At 38.4% G+C, this 20,534-nt stretch overlaps 1 protein-coding gene across 4 annotated transcripts in view; it reads left to right on the top strand.

Annotated features, from left to right (window-relative positions):
• Positions 1–20,534, top strand: part of VAV3 (vav guanine nucleotide exchange factor 3) — a 361,263-nt gene that overhangs the window by 180,886 nt on the left and 159,843 nt on the right. For all 4 annotated transcript variants that reach the window (XM_032302316.1, XM_032302317.1, XM_032302318.1 and 1 more), the window contains exons 10-15: positions 495–590; positions 5,170–5,238; positions 7,348–7,434; positions 11,038–11,123; positions 12,603–12,735; positions 13,126–13,235. In XM_032302316.1, coding sequence (XP_032158207.1) covers positions 495–590; positions 5,170–5,238; positions 7,348–7,434; positions 11,038–11,123; positions 12,603–12,735; positions 13,126–13,235 — 581 coding nt within the window. The remainder of the gene's footprint in view (positions 1–494; positions 591–5,169; positions 5,239–7,347; positions 7,435–11,037; positions 11,124–12,602; positions 12,736–13,125; positions 13,236–20,534) is intronic.

The following is a 20,534-nucleotide window of genomic DNA, read 5'->3' on the forward strand; positions in this document are numbered from 1 at the left end:
TAGATGTATAGTTCTTGAAGAGGATGAAGAAATCTTGTTGGAAACCGGACCAAACGCATGGTGGTTGGGGAGAACAGAATGAACAAAAGGCAGGCGCATGCAGAAGAAGGCACATGACCAGTTGGATGAGTAGGGACTTGTTCCGGATGCCCGGCCCACTGGCCGGCTAGGGGCTTAGTAGAAGGTGGAGCTGTAAGGGTGAGTAGAAGAAGACCCCAGAGGGCCATTAGAGAAAATAATTTTCATTCAAAATATCATTCTGCTTAATGAATCATTTTAGAGTTGAAATGCTACAAGGTTTATTTGTCTTTTGGGATTTTAATTATATACTTACTATTTTTCAGAAAGGATTATTGAGGAGGAAAATAACAAGATATTTATTATATAATAAGAGTTTTCTTTATGGCCTCTGCATCTTTTAATACTTGCTTTATGACTTCCTTTGATAAAGTTAACAAAGTTTTTAAAGAAGTTTTTAAAAAACTTTTCATTAGGAATGTTCCAAAAGAGCAAATAATGGAAAATTCACTCTTCGAGATTTGCTTGTGGTTCCTATGCAACGTGTTTTAAAGTATCACCTTCTCCTCCAGGTATGTAACTTAAAACTGTCAGTTTAGTTATTTGTTCATTTATTCATTTAACAGAGTATTCATGAAGCATCAATTATGCTCCGTATACTCTATGTTTGGGATGTATTCCCTTGCGATTTTTCAATGGTTAGTATAGCTTAGTGGGAAATAACAGAACAGCTGGGAAATTTTTCTTTTAGCAAAGATGATTCTGTATCTTCCACAAAGTAACTTTTTGTGTCCTTCCAATAGAACTGGCTCCAAAAAAAACAAATGAACAACAACAACAACAACAAAAAACCGAGGCAAAACAAAAATATCCCTTTAACCAGGTCTTCTTTGGTTAGCAGGAATCATTTATTAGACTCTCAGTGCTGCAATACCCCTGACTTTTGGCAGGTTAAGTGTTTAGGACTTTTTGCCTTATAACCATAAACTAAAAAAGAATTCTGTCACATTCCATGTTGCTTTCTGCTATAATAAATTATAATAAGACTACATTTATTTTGAAGTGATTCTTGTTATAACCACAAAGCTTATGGTTTCCACAGTTAGTCCTCTAATGAGGGTGGAGAGTCTTATAAATTTAATTTGATAGCTGTACCAAGAGGCTCATTAGTTCTGCTCCAAGGAAATGTCTTACAGTATTAGTCTGTCAACTCTGCTGATGCTTGTGAAATGTCATTTTAAAAAGATCTACTACCTGTATGTGAAATATAATTTTGAGTCTGCTGCGCTTTATACATCTCATATATTAAATTCCTTGAACTGTAGTTGCGAAATTATTAGTCATCTCTATTTTTGTTCTACTGAGAAATCAGAAAAATTCAAACCCTGATTATTTCTTAAAAATGCATTAAAACATTTATGAGACCTAAACTCAAAGCAACTTAATCAAATTGGATTTTATGAAAAAATAATGAGGACTTAAGCAATCAGTCTCTGAGACATCATGAAACTAAAAACATGTCCAAAATAAAATAGTAATTTATTTTGTAACTTTGGAATAGTCAAATATCAATTGAAGATTTTAAAAGGTGCAGTTTTCAAGAAACATATGTTTTGGTCATTTATAAAGTTCTAGAGAGACTTTTATAAGTTTAAAATATGACTCTACTTTTTTGCAATTAGCAGGCTTTTTTCCTTAATCCCTTTTGGATTGTTTTATATTTTAAATTTCAAAAGAATGTTTAGTTTTGTGTATGGTGTAAGAGAATGGTCGAGTTTCATTCTTCTGTATATAGCTGTTCAATTTTCCCAGCACCATTTATTGAAGAGACTGTCTTTTTCCCACTGGATATTTTTTCCTGCTTTGTCGAAGATTATTTGACCACAGAGTCAAGGGTCCATATCTTGGCTCTCTATTCTGTTGCATTTCTCTATGTGTCTGTTTTTGTGCCAGTACCATGCTGTCTTAGTGATCACAGCTTTGTAATAGACTTTGAAATCAGGCAACGTGATGCCCCCCAGCTTTGTTTTTCTTTTTCAACATTTCCTTGGCTTTTTGGGTCTTTTCCAGTTCCATACAATTTTAGGACCATTTCTTCCAGCACTTTGAAAAATACACAAAGATGAACTCAAAATGGATGAAAGACCTCAATGTGAGACTGGAATCCATCAAAATCCTAGAAGGGAACATAGGCAGTAACCTCTTTGACCTGGGCCACAGCAGCTTCTTTCAAGACACATCTCCAAAGGCAAAGGAAACACAAGCAAAAATGAACTTTTAGGACTTCATCAAGATAAAAAGCTTCTGCACAGCAAAGGAAATAGTCAACAAAACGAAGAGGCAACCCACGGACTGGGAGAAGATATTTGCAAATGACACTACAGACAAAGGGCTGATATCCAAATCTATAAAGAACTCCTAAAATTCAACACACAAAAGACAAATAATCACGTCAAAAAGTGGGTGGAAGACATGAACAGACACTTCACCAATGATGGCTAACAGACACCTGAAAAAATGTTTATCATCATTAGCCATCAGGGATATTCCTATCAAAACCACACTGAGATATCACCTTACACAGTTAGAATGGCCAAAATTAACAAGGCAAGAAACAACAAATGTTGGAGAGGTTGTGGAGAAAGGGGAGCCCTTTTACACTGTTGGTGAGAATGCAAGTTGGTGCAGCCACTTTGGAAAATAGTGTGGCGGTTCCTCAAAAAGTTAAAAATAGAGGTATTAGCATTGTACACAATAGCCAAACTGTGGAAAGAGCCGAGATGCCCTTCAGTGGACGATGGATAAAGATGTGGTCCATATATACAACGGAATATTACTCGGCCATCAGAAGGGATGAATGCCCAACTTTTGCATCAACCTTGATGGGACTGGAGGAGATCATGCTGAGTAAAATAAGTCAAACAGAGAAAGTCAATTATCATATAGTTTCACATACTTGTGGAACATAAGGAATAGCATGGAGGGCATTAGGAGAAGGAAGGGAAAAATGAACGGGGTGGAAATCAGAAGGGGAGACAAACCATGAAAAACTGTGAACTCCAAGAAACAACCTGAGGGTTTTAGAGGGGAGGGGAGGTGGGGGGATGGGTTGGCCTGGGGGTGGGTATTAAGGAGGGCACATATTGCACGGAGCACTGGTGTTATATGTAAACAAGGAGTCTTGAAACACTGTATCAAAAACTCATGACGCACTGTATGGTGACTAACATAACATAATAAAAAGTAGTAATAACAAAATATTTAGTTTTATGATTTTTTAAAATAGGGAAATTTTTATTTGGGGTAACATATAGATTAAAAACCCTAGAAATGTTTTTCTATCTTGATAGTGTAGAGTAGAATATGTCTAATGTTTAGACATTCGTTACATTAATGTGGTATGAATTTGAACATTTCCTACTTACTGCTGTACTTTAGTGGGGAAATAATTTATGGTTTGAAATCACAGATTTATAAAATTAGAGTATTTGAGAGTAGAGTATTTGAAACTTTGAGAATAAAATTGAAAATAGAAGTAAGAGAATATTATGTGGACAAGTTTTTATACTTAACAAATCTGATGGCTATAAATCCTCTTTATAACTAGAAACACTACTGATACTAAATTCAGCAAAAAAGTTTTGAGTGTCTTCCCTGTTCAACACATAGTGTTAGGCATTCATGATATAAAACAGCTCTTGCCTTCCCAGACTGATAAAGCTCACTGTTTAGATAGGGAAAATGAAATGTAAGCTTCCGGGTGCCATACAATGTGATAGGTATACAAAAAGCACAGAGGGAGTACAAATAAAGGCCTAGTTAATTGTGCCTGGGGAGGCTGGGGATTTCTGGGGGCCTCTGTCATAGAAAGCTTCACTGAGAAGTGATTCTTCAATTGGTTGTGAAGGGAACAGTAGGAGTTCAATAGAGGCATCAGAGAGGAAGGGCTTTCTAAGGAGAGCGAACAGCATGCCTAATGGGATCAGACACGAGAACATATTTTGAGAAATGCAGCTAATTTAATGTGGCTAGAATATAGTTTGTTTGGATGGAATGGAAAGAAATTGAAAGAGGTTTGCAGAATTCAGACCACGAAGGGTCTAAGAGGTATGGTTGATGACCTGAAGCTTTTGTGGGCATCACAGATGTCTAAATAGGATAGGGACAGGATCCAGTTTGTACATTAGAAACCTAGCTCTGATGTCAATAGAATGAACAGATTGTAGTCCAGAGAGGCTACAAGTCAGAAGCAAATTTAGAATAACCCATGTGAAAAAGAGTATGGACTTGAACCAATGTAGTGGCAGTGAGGATGGTTTCCAGGGGTAAGATCAAAGTCAGTATTGCTAGAAGATAGTATGGGAGAGGAGCACCTGGGACACTTTTTAGGTTTTGGCTTAGGTGATTCCATTGGTGGGGGTGTCCTCATTCAATAAAACATAAACAGGAACCAGAGCAGGGTTGTGGGTGAAAGTGCCTTAAGTTTGGAATTGTTGGGTTGGATGGGCTTGTGAGATACCCAGGTAGAACTGTTTAGTTGGACAGAAGATTTCTGGGACTCGGGCGTGCGTTCTGGGTTTGAGCACATTTCTTTGAGAGGGATTGTCTTATTAGGTGAACGTTGACGTTATAGAGATGATTATGATAGAATTTGTAGAGTATGTACAGAAGCCCAAGGTGAAAATCTAGGGAATGGCAAATTTCAAAGGTACAGATAAAGAAGAAAGTATGAGAGATGGGTGAATCGGCAGAAATTTAGGATGGACTAACCACCACCACCAATAATAGCAACAAACAAAAGATCCTAATGTTCCTGAAGCTAGGAGAGAGGAGTAGTCATCAGAATCAGTTGACAATGAGGAGGTCTTTCATGACATTTGGGAAGGATGTCATTGTAATGATGGGGGATAGAATTCAGGTTCATCTTTGAATGGAAAGTGTTTATAACCATTGTCTTATATCCTTTTGGTGTCTAGCTGGTGTTCTTAAAGTTTGAGATTTTTTATGGAAATAGAACCTAGTTAAATTGCATCCCATTTATTATATTATGTTGCAAATAGTGATAAAAATGGCTTATTTCTTAAAATGTTTTCTTTCTTATATTTTGGTTTTAATTGATGAAAGTAATACTGAATTGTATCTTCCAAATAGGAATTGGTCAAGCATACCACCGATCCTACTGAGAAGGCAAATCTGAAATTGGCTCTTGATGCAATGAAGGTAAGGCAAATGTATCATTAACTTCTTTGTATTTTTTATTCCTGCTTAAAAACAATAGAATACAAACTGCTAATACATATACATTATATGCTGATATATTTTAATATATAAATATTTGTATAGTTTTGTATTTGGTGGGGAGAGATAGGTACTTATTAAAGATTTATTAATTAATTAATTTATTTATTTTAAAGGGAGAGAGTGTACATGAGTCGAGGGAGGGGCAGAGGTAGAGAATCTTCAAGCAGAGTCCTGAGCTGAGCACGGAGCCTGATGCAGCCTGATGAGGGGTTCGATCTCACCTGAGATCATGACTGGAACCAAAATCAAGAGTTGGACACTTAACTGACTGAGTCATCCAGGCACCCCAGAAAACTGGATATATATATATTTTTTTATTTTATTTATTTGAAGAGAGAGAAGAGAGACCACAAGCAGGGGAAGCAACAGAAGGAGAGGGAAAAGCAGGCTTCCTGCTGAGCAGAGAGCCCTACTCAGGGCTCGATTCCAGAACCCTGAGATCATGACCTGAACCAAAGGCAGAGGCTTAACCCACTGAGCCACCCAGGTGTCCTGAGAACTGGATATTTTTAACTGGAATAGATAGCCTTGCGTGGATTTAATTGTTAGACAAAGATACATAAAACCAAGAGGTGTATTAAAATAACTTGTTTTTTATGAAAGTATGACAACTTTTATAACCACCAGGAATGATTTAATATAATGGTTTTATTTCACATTCTTTTTGTGATTACTAATAAAATCCTGTTGTCTTGTGCAAGCAGCAGGTCAGCTGGTGACTTCAGAACACTGGCATAACTTACTTTCCTCAAGTGAGGCTCTCTGCCAGGTTGACCTTCATAGATGTTGTACATCAGCACAGGTGGATTTCAGTTGGGGTCTCTATTTCTAGATAAATCTGAAAATCAAGAGCTGTAAGTAGATAAAGGCAGACTTTTAAACATACTGGGTAATCTGTTATGCTCCAATTTCTACGTTGTGCTGCACGTTGACTTTGAAAGAAATATTTACTCCTAACTTAAAACATAAGCCAATATTTGTTTTCAAGACAAAATGGTGATGTGACTCTATCAGAACGATGCTAATGGCTTCTCTGCGTCCCTCTGCCAGGGTCCGTGAGGGCTCTGCTCTTTGGCTGATTTCAGGAGCCTGTCAGGAACCATCACACAATTATTTGTTATTCTTTTCCAAAGTCATACCAAGTTTTCAATTTTTAAAGAAATCCTTTATAGATACATCCTATGAAAAGTCAGACTTTCATTTAGAACAAAGTTAGGAACTGCTTTTTTGTCTGAGGTCTGTTCCTACTGTTGCAGATGAATTTAAGAGGGTAGAGAAAAAAGAACACCCAGAAAACAGGAAAATCTAGAGCACATATAATAAAAATAGCTACTTACAGTATGGAAAGATTAGCTAATGTTTCCTCAAATATGAGAAAAAGACATTTTAAAGTAGGTGAAGAAGGCATGTGGAGAAATGTGTCCCGCATTGTTTGTTCACTTTTACTTCATTTCAGTGCTCTGAGGTTTTTCTCATCCTCTTTGCTTCTCCTTCATTAACTCTTTAAAACTGAACTGGCGGCCTGAGTGAAAGCTCTCCAGGAACTAAGACACCAACTGGTTGCCCGAAACAGTCCTGCTGCACTGGACTCACTGTCTTACTTTTAGTTACTTTTTTCTCCCTGCTAATCCTTCATTGCACTATTGACCTTATTCTAACCCGTGTAAGAATGTGATTCTCTCAAGGTCAGTTATTAACATGTCTGGAATTGGCATTCTCCTGACCTAGTTTCCTTTTGTTGTTCTGCATGGTGGCAGATTTTGTTTGCTTTTGTTTTTTATCCCTGTTCTTCTCAGAGGTGAGGTGAATGACAACGCCTTCGTCTGCCCAGCTGTACGGCAGACACTTCAAAACCTGCTTTTCAGTTGCAGCTTTGATTGATTGGATGTTCGTTTTATTGTCTTTGAAAAGTTATGGTGATTACTTTTACCGCTAATGAAATTAATGGTGCGTTTTCTTTCAAACAGTTTTCGTCTCTTCTCCAGCCTTATCCTGACTTCCTTTTATACCCTTCTCTTTATTCTTTAGGACTTGGCACAATATGTGAATGAAGTGAAAAGAGATAATGAGACCCTTCGTGAAATTAAACAGTTTCAGCTCTCTATAGAAAATCTGGTATGTAATTATCCTGCTATCCAGCTTCCCTAACTCATAAATCAGAGGACATTCTACAAGTTGTTTTTGAAGAAAAGATAGTTTACCTTGAAGTTTCTGCTGTTGTAGGTTTTTTCCTGGTTTTTGTTTGGCAGCACCCACATAGCTCTCTCATGGCACCGGTGAAATGTGTGTCATTGTCTAAGGACTTTCTGCCTTTGCTTATCCCTCCCTCTTTAATCACACTGTGCTTCTTCCCTTGGCTGTACAAGTTCAAACATTGGAATTTTGTGTTTTTTTTTCCTTTTTCTTTTCTTTTGTTTACCCCCACACATACTCATGGCTGATTCCTGTTAATATATTCATTTTATATATTTACTGGGTGACTACTGTGTGCCAGACATTTTCTTTGGGACCAGGGCTATAACTATGAACGGCAGGGTCTCATGGCTGAGGAGGCAGAAAAAGACGTTTAAAAATGCTCTACTGAGATCCATGCTGTGAACAGGGCGAGGCAACAGAGTATACTAAGGAGAGGCTTCATTTAGATGAGATGGTGAGAAAAAGTCCTTCTGAGTCATTTGCCTCTTGAACCTGAGGCATAAGAAGAAACCAGTGGTGCAGAGATCTGAGGGGAGAGGATTCTAGACAGAAGCCATAGCAAATGAAATGCCCGAATATGGGCCGGAACCTGGAGTGTTCGAGAGGTTGAAAGGCAAGAGTGTTTGGGTGAGTGAGGGGCTCTAAGTTGGGAGAGTGGTGAGTGGGAGGACTAGTTTCAAGAAAGAGCTGGGGGAGGCCCGGATGGAGCTATGGGCAGTGAAAATAGAGATACAGCTATGAAGGAAAGACTCTTCTCATGGTGGAGCAATTTTATTGCTGCTTTCTCGGAAACATCTTTTCACGTGTATAGTCACGTCCCCCTTTCAGGACCTCATCTGCCACCTTTCCCGTCACAGGAGCCTCCAACCATTCCTTCACATTGTTGCACTTCCAGATGGTGGACTTCTCGATTCTGTCTCTTTCCCAACCTTGTCAGTATTGCCGTGGACTTCTCGATTCTGTCTCTTTCCCAACCTTGTCAGTATTGCCGTTGCCTTCAGGACTCAGGCAACATTCCTTAGCATGGTATTTAAAGCCCTCAGTGATCTGGGCTTCAACTACTTTCCTGAACTCATCCAGCCAGTACCTGCCCACATACTTTGCTTTGCAGCTCTCCTGCTGTGTTGTAAGGTCTCTAATTGGCCGTACATTTTTATCATTCCGCCTTTGATGATAATGGAGTCAAACCCTAGGATGTCTTCCCATTATTTCCTATCAAATTCCTTCAAGATCCAACTAAAATAATTCTTTCCCTTATCTCCCATTATTACTTTCTCTTTGTCATTCCATAGCATATTGCCTGGATAGTTGTTTAGCAGTGTGTGTGTGTGTGTGTATAATATGTACAGTTTTGTGATGTTAAATACATTCATGTTGTTGGGCAGCCATCACCACTGTCCATCTCCAGAACTCTCTTCATCTTGTGAAGCTGAAGCCCCTGTACCCATTAAATACTAACTCTGTTCTCCCCTCCTCTCAGCCCCCTGGCAACCACCAGGGTTGGTGGTTGAAAATTCACCAGACTTTCAGGTGAATTTGACTACTCTAGGTCCCTCATGCAGGTGGAATCATGTGTTATTTGTCCTTCTGTAACTGGCATACTTTATTTAGCATAATGTCTTCAGTATTCACCCTTGTTGTAGCATGTATCCGAATTTCATTTTGTTTTTTAAAGAATTTTTTTTTGAGGCTTTAAAATATAGCATTGCTTATACTCCACATTTTGATTATCCATTCAGCTGTCTATGGACACTTGGATTTCCTCCCTCTTTGGCTGTTGTGAATGATGCTGCTGTGAACACTGGTGTGCAAATATATGCTCAAGTCCCTGCTTTCACTTCTTTTGGATATATACCCAGAAGTAGAATTGCTGGATTATATGGTAATTCTAGGTTTAATTTTTTGAGGGCTAGCCATACTGTTTTCTACAGTGACTGCCCCATTTTACATTTCCACCAGCAATGCACAGGAATTCCAGTATCTCCACGTCCTTGCCACCACTTGTTCTTTCCTTTTCTTCTTTTTTCTTTTAAAAAAAAATAATATCCATCCAAATGGGTACAAAGTAGCATCTTATTATGGTTTTGACTTTGTATTTCCCTAATGATTAGAGATACTGAGTATCTTTTCATATGCTTTTTTGCCATTTATATATCTTTCTAGAGAAATGTCTATTCAAGTCCTTTGCCTATTTTTGAGTCATGTTTGCTTATTTTTTGTTTTTGTTGAGTTATAAGAATTCTTTATATATTCTGGATATTCATTTTTGTCACACATTTTGTTGGCAAGTATTGTCTGCCATTCTTTTCACTCTGTTGATATTTTCCTTTGCATAAAACGTTCAGTTTTGATGAATTTCAACTTACTGGCCTTTTGTGGTTAGTGCTTTCCACTAGTGGTATAGTATAGTGGCATATCTAAGAAATCATTGCAAAATCCAATGTCATAAAACTTTCCCCCTGAGTTTTCATCTAAGAGTTTTATATATTTGGTTTTTTGATCAGTGTGTTATACTGTTTAAGGTAAGTGTCCAATTTCATTCTTCTGCCTGTGCATATCCAGTGTCACCAGAATCTTTTGTTGTAAAAGCTGTTCTATCCTCATTGAATGATCTTGGTACTGTTTTCAAAAATCCTTTGACCAGATATATATGACGGCCTATTTCCAGGTATTCTGTTTCATGGGCCTAGAAGTTTATCTTTATGCAAGTGCCACCCTGTTTTGATTACCATAGTTTTGTAATAAGGTTTGAAATCAGGAAGACTAACACCACAACTTTGTTCTTTTTCAATATTGTTTTGACTATTAAGAGTCCCTTTAGATTCCACATGAATTTTATGATGGAGTTTTCTATTTTCTGCAGAATACATAATGGGGACTTTGTTAGGGAATATCTATTTTTATATTTTCTTGCAGCACAATTAATTACATATCTGCTTTCTCTATGAGAATATAATCTCCCAGATGTTAGTGATAATTTTCAGTCAGTTTTTTTTTCTCCTTAGCACCTTTTACAGTAGGTTTTCATAAATACTTACTTTTTTTATTGTCTGCCTCTGGGGAATTGGTTCATTATGTTTAATCATTAAGTCATACTTTTTATTCTTGAGATCTTAGCTCAAGGAAGCTATCTTTGGCTTCCTAGAACAAATGAAGCCCCTGGCAATGCATGTTTCCTGTATTCTTTCTTCTAATTATATACTTCTGTGAATATTTTCCCCCCACTGGGCAGGGGAAAACTTTGCCCTGTATCTGCTACCATGTCTGGCACAAAATGGGTGCTCCCTAAGTATTAGTTAAAATTAATTAATGTCCTCAGTATACCTCCAAGGCCCAAGGACAGACTGGTTTTGAAAGTGAACCATATAGACCTGAGCATTTTAGACTAAGTGTGCTAAAAATGTAAAATGATAAAACTTATAGTGTGATAAGGTAGCTGTTCCTAGCAAATATCCTCACTAATATTTATTTCTGTTTTTACATGATTACAAAAAGCTGAGACATGTGAAATTTATATTTCAGAACCAACCGGTTTTGCTTTTTGGACGACCTCAGGGAGATGGTGAAATTCGAATAACTACTCTAGACAAGCACACGAAACAAGAAAGGTGAGAAAAGAGGAGCAATACTTATTTTCAGAATAAGTGGTTAGTATCAGAAGATTGAGAAAACAATTCTAGGACAAAGGGAAGCAGAGGAAGAAAAACGAGGGGACAGACCAACCTATGGTTTTTCTACAATTTTCTCATAAATATGTTAGAGAAAAATACCTGTGTTTTGGTATCTGTTGATTTGTCTAAGTTCTTAAGAAGGATATGACAAATATCGCTTTAGCTGAGGTTCAAAGGGACACACTGAAATGAGAATAGAGCTACAGTAATAGACAACAGAATTGTTTGATTTCTTTTTTTGGTATACGTTTGAAAACAACTAAAAATATGAAGCGCTCTAAGAAATTGGTCTAAGTGGGGACCATTTCATGATATTTTCTTGAGGGAAGTTCAGGTTAGTGAGCTTGGCCTGGTTTCCCAAATTATAGACATAGGGTTGCTAAACTTGTTTGGTTGGTTAAAATGGCCATTTCTGGAACTTTTGGAAAGAGAAAGTCAGCCAGCAGGGGGCAGTGTCAGCTCTTGCTTCCAACTTGATACCCAGGTGCTACAGGTAGCTCCTAGGAGACCTATCCTTTTTCAGCCTCTCCAGGAAAATAGTCTTTGAAAGTGATGCAAGTATTAGAGCTATGTAAATGTATCGTTTTCATTATCATTATTTTAAAATGTATACATGTTAATTCCTGAGAATTTTCTAAAAGATGAAAATATTGATATGGGGTGATAGGATTACAAGTTTGTTTTTTCTCCCCCAATTACATTGTCATTAAAAATTAAGAGAAGCATCAATACAAAAATATAACCATAATTTTTCTAGTTTGCATTTTGCTCCTATGCTGCTTGGTTTGTGTTTCCGGTGGTCCATGAAATCATGAGGAGCAACATAGAGGGTGAAAGTGTGGGTTCCACAGTCAGATCTGGTGTGAACCTTGCTCTGTCCTTCACTAGCTGTGCGACCTTGAGCAAATTATTTAACTTCTCTAATCCTGTTTCCTCCCCAGTAAAATGAAGATGAAAATGATACCTCAGCATGTGGTCCTGAGGATTTAAGTTAAGTGAGTCATCTTTGTGAAAGGGAAAGACACCTCCCTACACATTCTGGTCCACTCCTCAAAATATCTGAGAATACTCTTATCATTAGTATTCTGTAAATGGCTAGTTTTTAAACGGGGGGAAAAAATTGCTCCTGGACACTTTGTGGCTTTCTCAGTTGTTCCTGAGCAACTCTGAATGTATATATTCTTACTATAATTTTGTGTATTTTTAAAATGAAACTAAGGTAAAGTAAGGCCATTCATCCCGTCAAGGGTAGTGCCAGGGTATGTACAGTTCATTTTTTTCCATAGGCAACACTGCCTTGGTCTTTAACTTAAAGAAACAATGGTTGGTTGGTTTAATTAAATTTTACCAAGGGAAAGTTAACGTACATTCTTCCAAACCATTTTAAATCTCTCTCTCTCTTTCTCATTCTCTCAGGCATATCTTCTTATTTGATTTGGCAGTGATTGTATGTAAAAGGAAAGGCGATAACTATGAAATGAAGGAAATAATAGATCTTCAGCAGTACAAAATAGCCAACAATCCTACAACTGATAAAGAAAATAAAAAGGTGAATCTTTGAAAATTAATTACCATAATTTACTCATGACTTTGACCATTCAAGGAGAGGATACTAATGCATTAATATGAGAGGGCTCATCAGTGCAGGTGATTTTTCTTTCTAGAGATTGATGAGGAGCAGGCCTCTGTGAGACATAATTGGACAGTGTCACAACTGACAGTGATCATCTCTAAAGCCTTAATGGTCAAGTAAAATGCATTTGGCATAAGAACTGTTACAGAGATAAAGCTGACTATAAAAGTCTGATTGTTCACAGTTCATATGCTGATAATGTTATGAGCGGTTTGTGGGTGACTGTGGTGGTGTTTTAGTGAATTTGGAAGCATGATGTTATCACTGAAGGATACATATTAACCTGAGGAATATTACTTTCAACAGTGGTCTTATGGCTTCTACCTCATCCATACCCAGGGACAAAATGGATTAGAATTTTATTGCAAAACAAAAGATTTAAAGAAAAAATGGCTGGAACAGTTTGAAATGGCTTTGTGAGTATTTCTACCTTTAAAAGTGTTTTTTCTACTACTTAAAAATCTCTTACAAGTAATGAATTGTCAATAAATGTACTCCAGCCCTTGTAGCGTGTATATGGAGACTGTGGAAACACTTTGAGCATGATTGCTACTTGGCTGGTCAGCTTGATAACTTTGGTCTCCTACGAGAGGCTTTGGCGAATTTCTTCAAGAAAAAGAAAGAGGGCACTCTAACATTCTGTTTGACTTTCTTCTCATGGGCATATTTTAATTCTTAAGCTTTCTGCAGCCTGTGAAAATATTAACAATTCTGATGATAAACTTTTGATATACTGACCGTATTTTATATAGATCTTTAAAGCAGAAGTGGTCGCAAACACACACATTCATATTTGCACATATTTTATTTTTAATAGAAAAATTCATTTCTTCCCCTCATTTGATTTTTTTTTTGGACTCATTTGTTGTTTGAGTCCTAGATAAATTACCTGGTGTTTTCAATGAATGTTTTAAGGTCTTGAGTTCTTTCCGTGTTCTTTCCTTTTATGAAAGTGGAAGGTCAAGGAAGAGGTGGGAAATAAGTTAGACCTGTTTCAAAAGGAATGGCATAAAGAGATGTAATTACACAAAAACATGTTATTATAGGGGTTTCTTTTTGGTTTTGATGTTTTGGATTAAAAGGTGCATAGTGACCTTGTTACAAAAACATTAAGGTGACCCTGAAATTGAAACTGTTAGCAAAAAGTGAAATTCGGGGTAGGGAGCGGGTGGGGGGGGGGTGGGAAGAAAAGCACTTTGGATTTGCCTCATTTGTATTCTAGCACTGTTTACCATTTGTGGACAAATTCTATCAGGCTCTTGTTCCTTCTTTTGCTTTAAGAAATGCTCATGTTAATATAGGGATAAGATTAGAATGTTTTATTGTAGTTCCGAATTGAGAAAAACAGATTTTCTTGAGATTATTTTATCTAACATTTTGAGAGCAGTGATGGTGCTGCTAAGATGTTTGTAAGCTCATAGAACAATTCTGGATTTGTTAGTAACCACGGTCATGAGTTGGCTGCATGGTCTTAGCTAAGTTCATTATCTCTCAGAGCCCTGGTTTCCTCCTCTATAAAATAAGGATGATACTATTTTGGATTTCAATGATATGTTTCAGGCTGAGTGCTAGCCACATGGCACACCAGCAGTCATATGGTATTGAACAATAATGATATCTATTGTTATCACTATTATTAATATTGTTTTGTATTTAGGATCTTAATCTATACCCATGAGGACTTGTAAAACCAGAAGGCACCATCCCAGTATACATCGTGGTGCTAATACTGTGTTGTTCTTGATTATAGGGGTAAAGCCAAAGAGGTTAGTAGTTGTATGCATGGATGCTGTGGCTCTGCTGTAGGTCCCCTTGGCTGGGGCCTGAATAAGGAAGTTGGTGGCCTCTGCCTAGTCTCTCACAGATTGTGGGCTCCATCATAAAACAAGGGTGCTATTTTAAGGAGGTTTCAAGTGGTGACTTGTCTACTTGGGGTTGGTGACAATGGGCACAGGCAGAGCTGATCTCAAGCCTTTGCTCTTGTGAGAATGATGCTAGGCTAGTATTTACTTCTGGGTTCTTTTTTGCTATATAATCTTTGGATGAATGAAAACGTTTCTGCAGAGGAGGGAAGGTAAATTTCTTGTCTGGAGCAGGCAGCTCTCCTTGGACTGTACGATAGGCAGACCAGTTAACATTTTGTTCAGTTGCCATAAATCAAGGAACTTAACTGGATACAAGAGATTTTACAGTATGGATGCTTTTATCTCTTTTGTGAAAAAGGATCTGGGGTAGGTAGATGAAAGGTGGTTTGGTGGCTCACTGAAGTATCCTCAGGGATCCAGACTCAGGGCTTCTGCTCTTCACGATAAGCATTTGGCTTCTGTGCTCAGGTTTGGTCACTTTGTTGTCCAAGATAGCTGCGGGAGCTCCGGTTATAAAATCTTCATTCTAGGCAGCTGAAGGGGACTCCTTTGTTTTAAGGATCCCTTGTAAATATGCCACAAACTTATGTTACTAATACTGACTAGAATTTAGCCGTATGGCCACATCTGTCAAGGGAGCCTAGGAAACCTATATCATCTTTATTTCAGGCAGGATTGCGCCTAGCTGAGAATCAAGGTTCTCTTACGGAAAAAAAGGAGAGACTTGTAGACAACTACCTGTCACTGCTTTATAGTTATATACCTACGGGAGGCTGGATAGATAGAAATTGTCCCACCATAAGAAAGACGGCTGTACCATGCCCAGGGAAACTGGGATTCTTAACTTTGAGCATTTTCCAGGCACCTCACCAATATAATTAAACCTCCAAGTGGCTGTTTGTATTTCAGAATTCCATTGACTGCCCATGCAGATGGTGAGAGGGTGGAAGTACCTTTTTTGAGAATTGCCAGAGTCGAAGTGGAGGGCTTCTATAAGCAGGGATGATGCCAATTTTGGCAAAGTAAAATTAGTCAGGATTTTACTCAGGCATCAGAATATGCCATTATTTTATTTTGTCCCCTCTTTTTTGAAGCTCATTATGCAGGAAAGCCCTGCTTCCTGCTCTATAAGCAGCTCTTGCTTGTCTTGTGCTCAGGAGAATAAAATAACCTAGGTTATGTCCTGAAGCTTAGGACGACGTTACCTATGGTTCAAATTTTGCCATTTTATCTATTAAAGTTCGAGTACTGTCCTTCTCTAAGCCATGGGGAATAAAAGAAAACTAGGAAAATGGGCTGCATTCATGTCAGCCCATGGATACCTCCGCAAGCCGGCTGCTACCAGTCCCTTAGCATTAACATTGGACACCCAGGTCCTCTTAGAGCATTCTGGAGTGTTGCTTTAAGGAACTCAGGGACGGAAAGGGAGGCATCAGGAGGAGTGTGGTGGGGAATCAAGGGAGGTGATATTTTAAGACTGATGAAGTGCTTGCCAGTTCTATTTACAGAAGATGGCTGTTCTGCTGTTTATAGGATGATTGGATCGTTTTTATTTTTTAAAAAAGTTGCAAATCACCTTTAAGATGTTTAAAATACCACTTTTAATTTAGAACGTTAAAAAAGACCATAGGAAAGCATGAATACCAATAAACAGTAAGTATCCAGTAAACGCATATCATCTCCCTAGAGGTGACCTAAATCTCAGCCTGTGTCTTTCTCAGACATATCCCATCCCTGCTCAGTAGTCATGTTCTCTGACCTTCTTTGGCAGTAACCACTTTCAGCGTTTAGAATATTCAGTGAACCACATCAGAACTCGGCAAGCCTCCGTAAGAAAGGATGAACAAAGAGAAAAGCAGCAGTGACCCACTTGGATAGGGCAGGGAGAAAAATGTTTTTTTCTTTTTCTCCTGTGAGAAGAAGTGGTAGCAGGACGGATTGCTCTTGAGCTTGTTGGAACAGTCATGGAACCAAAGAAATTTGGGAGCCGTAATTCTGGGGGACCCCCACTCTGAAGAACGTATTTCAACCTTTAAGAGACTGATGTAGATACATTGTTTATTCTTATTTATTTCCAAAAGGGCTTTTGTCACCGTGTCTCCCAATTCCATTTAGTTCTCTGTGAAATAAGGTGGCAAATATTTTTAATAGCTTAAGCTAGTTTTCATAATGATATAGGAGAATATGGATGTGAGTGCCTATAGCAATGTTCAAAATCTTGTCAGGAAGCTTCTGGGTATGTTTTCCCCCAATCCCTTATATCCAGTGTGTTTTTATGAATTCTCCTTTTAGATTTAAATTGATAAATATTGTCATACCCATTTTATAGCTCAGGAAACTAATGATTACAGCAGTGTTTCAGCAAACTTGTACAACTTCAGTGTTGTATAATTTACAGTGGAGTTCAGGATCTCAGGTCACAGCAATTTCTTTACCCCAAGGTGCTAAAATAAACAACTGGACTGAAATCCTGTTATCTACAAGTAGAGTCAGGTTTCCTTTTCTGCTCCCCTCACCTCCACCACTATAACTAGGACCTGGAGGATCAGGCAGTTTTTTTAAATGTTCCAGAAACAAGTCAACGTTGGGTAAAATATGAAACAAATAAATTGAATAATAGACAAGGAAGGCTTTTTAAAGAAGGAGAGTGAGAAAGAAAAAGTAAAATGGGGGAGGGGAGTATCGCAAATGGTAAAAAGTGGTAGATTCTGAACCAGCCTCCATAGTGTTTACTGAAGGAAACTGAAAGGTTCCTTTGCCTGGAATTTATTCTGACCGACTTGATCCAATTCTTTTTTTTTTTTTTAATTTTATTTATTTATTTGACAGACAGAGATTACAAGTAGGCAGAGAGGCAGTCAGAGAGAGGAGGAAGCAGGCTCCCTGCTGAGCAGAGAGTCGGATGCGGGGCTCGATCCCAGGACCCTGAGATCATGACCTGAGCCGAAGGCAGAGGCTTTAACCCACTGAGCCACCCAGGTGCTCCCCGACTTGATCCAATTCTTTAAGTTCTAACAATTTATATTAATCCCTTGAATAAAGAAGGTTCCTTGAAAGATGCATTGCCATATTCCCACTATCTAAGATTCCTTCACTGTGTACCATATGCACCGTGCTACGCGGTTTTCCTAAGAGGAGGAAGAACGTAGAAATAGTAATGTGTGCTCAAAGATTAGCCCAGGATATTTAGGGCTGGTTGCCAAATTAGCAATTTGTTGCTAACTGTTAAATGCTAAGACTGTGGTTGTGGAGAGAAGAGAAGGGTATATAGAAATTACAGAGCCAGGAAGGGACTCTAGGACCAGATGTCATTGTCATGTTGGACATCTAGAAGGGCAGCCCCTGAGCTTTGTCTCCCACGGCGAACCCCTGAAAAGGGGTGCTCTCCAGATAGGGTGGGGCAGGGGGGCAGGAATCTAGCCATTAAACTCCACAAATCTCATTTGACCAGAGTCACACTGTTTCTAATTTATTCCCCACTTACTTCCAGAAGGAATTTGAGGTCACTCACCATAAAAAGCACTCATGCCACAGAATTAAAAATAAAAATTTAAATAATCAGAGGTCAAACAGAACAATGTTTCAAAGTATTCTCCTCACACTTGGGATCTACTAGACAAGAATAGTTTCCTGAAATCTACCTTCTGTAGTTTGTATTATAAAAGCAGTGAGTATGTTGTTCACATTTTAAATATGAAATTATATTTTATCAAACATAATTTAAAAAACACAAGATTTGTTTTAATCTAAAGATATTGCTCAGATATTTTGACTACCAGAGAGATAATTACCGGAGGAAATTACATTCATTCTACAAGTACTTACTGAGCACTTGCCTTCTTACCAGATATTATTGGAAGCCCTGGGCATGTAACAAAGAGGGAGCTATTGCAATTGAATTTAATACTGTAATTTATAAATATAATTTTTAGTTAATATATACTGGATTGAATTTAAAGACTGTACTCTTGGATATTTCTAGCCAAATAACATCTTCCTTCCAGTCCCATTTGCTCAAGTGTAAATAGAAGGAAGCCGGAGAAGTACCTTTCTCCCTCTACCTGTGGACAGTTTCTCCCCAGTCTCTGCAGACTAAATCTGACCACTTGCTTGGAATCTTCGTGTTCCCCTCCTTGGTTTAAGCCTTTCTGTCCCTCTTCCCCACTCCTTACCAGCACACACTTCAGGAAGCATCCACGGTGATCCACCTGTGGCCCGCCCTTCTTAAAACCCTTTGTTGGCTATTTGTTGCCCTTGGTATAATCTTAAAATTCTTGTCAGGACCTAAAGGCCCTCCCTGATTTTATCTGCCCATCTTCCCAGCTACATCTCATAGTAGCTTTACCTGGGCTCATTTTGGTGTGGTTAGATTGAGTGGATTTCAGTTCTTGGGGAATGCACAGGCCCTCAGACAACCGCCTTAGAGGCTTCCCTAACCAGGATGGTCTTTCTTTCTGTTCTTTATCCTATAGACCTTGGCTTAAAATGTTGCTTTCTGAGAGAGACAGTTCTTGACCATTATGCTAAATCAGTAACCCTACCCCCGCCCCCCAGTATTCTCTCACAATTGTAATTATATGACCCGGCAAAAATTACCCAAGGGTGGTATTTATAGCCTTCCCTGCACCCGTCTGCCCCCTGCTTATTAAAGCAGATCTATTACGTGTCAGCCCAATTTCACCTACCCTTTCTCTTCCTAAAGAATAGAGATTCCTTCTTGCTCACTGAGAGAGAAGCTGAATTGAACTCTGTGGCTAATGCTGGGAGAAAGGAAAAAAGAAAGCTTCATGGTTCTGGAAATGGGAAGAAAATTTGGGGTTTTGTTGTGAATGAGGCTCTGGAATAGCGGTGGGGTTTGAGGAATTTGGAAAGGGGAAAAGCACCTTTTGAAATACGTATTTGTGGATTCTGAATTATATTCCCTCTTATGTCCTTTGAAATGTTAGATAGAGAATGCAATTGCTTTTTGGTTATTTTGGCTTCTTTATGTGTACTTTCAAGGGTCGGAGGCCAAACTGCCTGGGCCTTTCGGTTGATGGGGTTGCCATTGGATCTACCTGTCCATTTCATGGCTGTTTCTCCCCTGAGCTAAGAACACCGTGACGGCCGGCATCTTGTCAGTGGTGTTGACATGCAGGAGGAGTCCCGAGCACAACTCCTGTGTTGTGGAACAACTCCACACAGTGGAAAATCCCATATTTATTGTAAATCTGAAATTTTACTCAAGTTTTCTGATAACAAGGTAATATAAAATCAACAACAACAACAAAGACCTGATGGCTTAAGGATTCCTAGGGTTGGACAAAATGTAACAGCCCTTGAGAGAAAGAAACTTTTTCTAGTATAATAAGTAGGCTTTATAATTTGCATCCTTAGGTAGGAGACACTGAAAAACACATTTTCCACTAGCAGCATGAGATTTTTTGAAGTTCTAGAAGTTGATGTTACATAAAATTATGTTTTCCTTAAACTAGCCTTCAAAAAATAAGTTTGCAATTTCTTTGAGCGCATTTTTGTAGCCACCCAACTTGATGTTTCCAGGTTGTTTCTTTTTGTTTTTCCATATATGTTTCTTATAGGCAGACTGACTTAATGCTTGGATGGAACTTATAGAACCAACCAGGATATGGATAATGTCCTCATTACCTAGACTCTTTCACATAATGCTGACTGAATCTATAATTTTGCTGAAACCTGCAGAACAACATGCAATTCACATGCTATTGGGACCTCCTTGCTTCTGGGAGCTGTGGGCAGAACTTGGCCCAAACTCTAGTTCCAGAGTCTGAGGTGCTCAAAGCCCACCTATTTCCTCACATTTCTCTCTGTCTCAACTCCTGACCCAGAAGA

Source organism: Mustela erminea, chromosome 10 (assembly GCF_009829155.1).
Source record: "Mustela erminea isolate mMusErm1 chromosome 10, mMusErm1.Pri, whole genome shotgun sequence".
Lineage (NCBI taxonomy): Eukaryota > Metazoa > Chordata > Mammalia > Carnivora > Mustelidae > Mustela > Mustela erminea.